This window comes from Fukomys damarensis, unplaced genomic scaffold, assembly GCF_012274545.1.
Source record: "Fukomys damarensis isolate Sample0158 unplaced genomic scaffold, DMR_v1.0_HiC HiC_scaffold_37, whole genome shotgun sequence".
NCBI classification, from domain to species: domain Eukaryota; kingdom Metazoa; phylum Chordata; class Mammalia; order Rodentia; family Bathyergidae; genus Fukomys; species Fukomys damarensis.
This window is the reverse complement of record NW_022900949.1, coordinates 650,953-655,537: the sequence shown is the minus strand read 5'-3', so window position 1 is coordinate 655,537 and position 4,585 is coordinate 650,953. Positions and strand designations below refer to the sequence as shown.

Genomic DNA, 4,585 nt, shown 5'->3' with positions numbered 1-4,585 from the left:
GCGGGCTCCCAGCCTCCGCATTCCCGCCGCCCATCTCTCTCTCTTTCCTTTTCTTTCTTTGTTGCGTTTTGTTCTTTGAGACAAGGTCTTGCCATGTCGCCCAGGCTGGCCTCAAGCTCGCAGTGATGCTCCTGCCTCAGCCTCCCCAGAGCTGGAATGACAGGCGTGCCTCACCATGCCTGGCCTTTGGGGTTTTATCTCATTTAACCGTCTTGGGCCTGTTGCCAAGGAGCACAGGGGCACAGGAGTCGGGATGATCCCCGGCTCAGGCTGGAGACACACAGAGCTGGACTTCTGTCCCAACAAGCTCTGATACACTTGTACCTGCGTGCTTGGGCATTGCCCAGGGAGGGCAATCAGAAGGTGCTTACTAGTTGCATGCTGGGACCTCACGGTGGCTGCGCTGCACATGGCTTTGGTCCTGGCTGTGCCACCCCACTCAAGTAGGCGCTTGACAACTGCTGAGAGCCTCAGATGGTGGTGCCTGCTCGGAGTCACAGCGCTTGGGAGGCTGAGGCAGAAGGATCTCAATTTAGAGCCCAGCCTGAGCCATTTAGGAGGCTTCGTCATAAAAGAAAAAAGCAAAAGAGCTGGGATGCAGCTCAGTGCAAGGTGCACATTCTGTCCCCAGTTCTGAAAGGGTGAACACTTCATTCTGGAGCAAGCTTGGGCACAGTGCCCTTGGGAGGGGAGCTGGGTCCCCTGGGAGCTCTGATGGGTCCCAGCCGTCTGTGCCTCGGTTCCCTCCCTGTGAGGCGGAGCGACCCCCTGTGCCTCTGAGTTTGGCTTTCATTATTCCTCTGCTCCCTGCTTGCAGCGCTGTTTGGGGCTCTGCGTGTCGCCGAGGGGAAACTGGCCCACCTGTCCCACCGCCCAACCCGAATATTCTGGGGTCACTGAGGGCCGATCCTCAGGTGCAGTGGGGGACCTGGGGACCCAGAAGCAAAGGATTCTGGGTGTGCTCTCCAGGGGCTCAGGGAGCATTCTGGAATCTTCTCTGCTTTCTCCACACTAGGGTGCCAGGGTCCCCAAGGGCCCCACCCCAGCTCGACCATCAGCTGCAGAGAAAGCAGGGGTGGGCTGGCCAGCAGGAGAGGCCCGGCACAGGGCCTGTGTCCCCATCGCCAGCTGGGGGGCAGGGGTCCTGGACAGTGGGGAGGGGGCCTAGGGTGTCGCCGCCACCGTGCCGGCCAGGAAGGAGGAAGTTCCCAGGGTGGCAGGAAACCCTCGTGTAACCTTTGGCCTCTCGGCCACCAAGCGATTCCTGCTCCAGGGGCCCCGGGGTCAGCCGCCCAACCGGCAGCACGTCTGGTTGGCCAGGCTGCGTCCCGCTGGGCGAGTGGGCACAGGGGCAGGGTGGCGGGTCAGGCCCTGTGTGCCACCCCCAGAGGTGCAACCTCAGACCAGGAGTTCCTCTTCTTGAGCCTGGTGTAAAGAGGAAAGAAAACACAAAGTGTGGCCGAAAAATGCAGTGTGTGCACAACGTTTACAGAATCTCTTAAGGTGGGTGCCCCATTCCTATGCATCCCATCAAAGTGTGCCTCTCACCGAGGCCTGTCACGTGAAGGTACAAGATCCCAACGACGAACGTAACGGCTGTGTGCGCACTTAAAAAGTACCAGTGAGCTCAATAATGACCAAAAAATATCCCTCTCAGTTGTGCTTTTGGGGGCGCTGGGGATGGAGCTCAGAACCTTGGGCTTGCCAGGCAGGCGGGAGCACTGAGCTGCCTCCCCGACCCTTTTGCATGTGCGCGTGCGCGTGCGCGTGCGTGTGCACCTGAAGGTCCCACGACCATAGAGAAGGGTGACCCCAAGCCCCTGGAGAGTCGGAGCTGCCTGGGTGGTGCCGGAGTGTGAAGTGTACTTGGACTGTGTGCCTGTGTGGGCCTGGGGAGTTACTGTTTCCCCAGGACTGCGATCTCAGCTGGTCTCACCCTTCCCCACCCAGCCTGCCGCGGCCGGGAACCCCAGGGCCTCCCTCCAGGGGCAGCTTCCCCGCTGACCCATGCGTGCCAGGCCCCCAGCTCTTTTACTGAGACTCAGTTTTGCTGGATGGCTTTGCTGAGCTCAGACTTTCAATCCTCCTGCCTCAGCCTCCTGGGTAGCTGGGGTTCCAGGTGTGCTACACTTGGCAAGTAACTTATCAGCGGTTTCATTTGTTTTCTACCGGGGATCGAACTTGAGTCCTTGTGCTTGCTAGGCCGGCAGTGGAACCACTGAGCTAAATCCCCAGCCCACTGTTTTTGTTTTTGTTTTTAAATGAACAGAAAAGCTCATGGTGGACCTGGCCAATTGGCTCTGAACCTTGTCTGAACTTTCATGGTTCCTCTTTTTCTTTCTTTCTTTTTGGTACTGGGGATCAAACTCAGGTCCCTGTGCTTGTGAAGCCGACGGTGAAACCACTGAGCTAATTCCCCAGCCCTTTTTCTTTTTCCTGAGATCTGTTGGCTCCTCTCACTGTCAATTACACTTTTGCTACCTTTGTTACAATTTCGATGGGCATCCAGATTGTTCCCAGTTCTTCTCCCAATGATGAAAGAAGATTCAAACCCAAATCTGAGCCAGGCGTGGCCACACAGGTCATCCCAGCAGGCTGGGAGGCTGAGGCAGGAGGATTGGTTGGAGCCCAGCCTGGGCGACTTAGAAATTTAGTGAGACCCTGTGTCAAAATTGAAAAGAAAAAAATGTAAAGGTCTGGGGATATGGCTTAGTGTGAAGGCCCGGGGTTCCATCCTGGGTACATCTGAAGCCCGTAAAGGGGGTGCAGCTCAGCCCAAGCTCGTGCTGGTCACTTGCACATTTCACACCGATGCATACCTCGCCCGCAGGCTCTCATCCGTCCTGCAGCTCCCAGGCTCCCAGCCAAGCCGCCCGCCGTCCCTGCACCTCTCCGGAGCAGGCAGGCGGTGGCCTTCACGCCATCCCCATGTCCGCACTCCAGCAAGCGCAGGTTTTTTCCTGAAAGCCATTTGTCACAGTGGCAGGAAGCTGCCAAGGGGCCTCTTCCCCTGGAGGTCACTGGGCAGCACACAGCCCCTCAGACACATTTTCTCTACGTGGAAAACAATCAATGCAGGGGTGAGCTGTTTGGGGGGTGGGGAGGGCAAGCTGGCACGGAAGTGACCAGTGTCAGTGCTGGAAAAGGACAGCTGAAGGCCCAGGAGGACGAGGTCACAGCCCACAGCCTCCAGGAGCCGGCTCTGTTGATTCCACTGTGCGGATGGAGCCGGGGTCTCGCACGGGCGAGGCCAACTCCTGCCACCACTGTGGGCACCCTGGCACTTTTTCCATTTTTGAGTCAGGGTCTCATCAAATTGCCAGGCTGCCCAGGCTGGGCTGGAACTTGAGTTCCTCCCGCCTCAGCCTCCAGGGTGCCAGGATGGCAGCACCAGGCTTCAGAACAGTTAAGGAAGTGAAGGCTTCCTGAGGTTCCAGACCCCTCCGTCCTGGTTTCTCTGTGTCAGAGCCACTGGGACCAGGGAGTTAGACAGGTAGGGTATGTGGGGAACAGATAAAAAGAGGCAGAAAAATAGGGGGCCAGGGATTTAGCTCAGTGGTTCTGCTGCCTGCTTCACAAGAGCAGGTCCTGAGTTTGATCCCCCGTATAAAAAACAAGAAACAGAAAGAGAAGAGACAAAAACAAGAACAGAGACCCTTAGAGCCTGGCATGGTGGTGCACACCTGTAATTCTAGCACTTTGGGAGGCTGAGGCAGGAGGATCCAGACTAAATCCTGCTTGGGCAACTTATGAAGAACTTCTGGGGGGAGGAAATGGGGGACTGGAGGTGTAGCTCAGTGGTAGAACATCCCTGGGTTTGATCAGCACTACCTCCCAAAAGGAGAGAGAGACAGAGATGAGACAGAAACAGATAGAGACGTACACTGATATTCACTGAAGGAACTGGGGCTGGGGCTCAGCCCTAGCTGAGGCCAGAGGCCAGAGTGGTCATCGAAGGAGGCTGAGGCAGGAGGGTGCAGGGCCCTGCCCATGCTGCCCTGTGGGAGTGGGCCAGTCGCACCAGGAGCGCCTTATCTCAGTCCCCACAGTCCTCATGACCCTGACCCGCAGCCTCCCTGGGCTAGCCCAGGTCCAACCTCACCTCTCTGCAGCCCAGCACGGATTTCCAGAATCCCTCAGCGAGGCCACGACGCCCCCCGCCCCAGCAGACGGTTACTAGGGCGACGCTTTGGTAGCCCTGACGCTATGCGGGCTGCAGCGGCCCCTGGCGGCTACGCGCGGAACAGCGCTCTGGCCCAAGCCTGTTTCTCTTTTCCTCTTACACGCCTGTTTTCTTTCTCTGTTGTGAGAGAAAATCTCGCTATGCAGTTCAGCCTGGCTACGCACGCTCTGTGTAGCCCAGGCTGGCCTTGAACTCGCAGCGACCCTCCCGCCTCAGCCTGCACCGACACGTCAGGCTCTTTCATCCCTCTTTGCCCTCTCCCTCGCTCCCTCCCATCCCCGCCCCGCTCCAGGGACGTCCCAGACCCGGGCGGCCCCAGGCCCCGGGCGAGTGGCGGGACGGTGAAGGGCGCCACGCCAGCCTCTTAGGAATTTTAAAAATCATTTTAAAAAAAGTTTAAAG

The 4,585-nt window shown here is 58.0% G+C and overlaps 1 protein-coding gene and 1 long non-coding RNA gene across 2 annotated transcripts in view; both read right to left on the bottom strand.

Annotated features, from left to right (window-relative positions):
* Plvap (plasmalemma vesicle associated protein) overlaps positions 1–340 on the bottom strand; it is a 9,391-nt gene extending 9,051 nt beyond the window's left edge. Inside the window, exon 1 of the mRNA XM_010644376.1 lies at positions 325–340. Coding sequence (XP_010642678.1) covers positions 325–340 — 16 coding nt within the window. The remainder of the gene's footprint in view (positions 1–324) is intronic.
* Positions 341–1,159: 819 nt separating this feature from the next.
* Positions 1,160–4,280, bottom strand: LOC104876351. The gene is made up of 3 exons (XR_784319.3): positions 4,103–4,280; positions 2,820–2,960; positions 1,160–1,425 (listed from the first exon to the last, which is right to left on the bottom strand). It is a non-coding gene; the product is annotated as an uncharacterized LOC104876351 (long non-coding RNA).
* Positions 4,281–4,585: the final 305 nt, after the last annotated feature.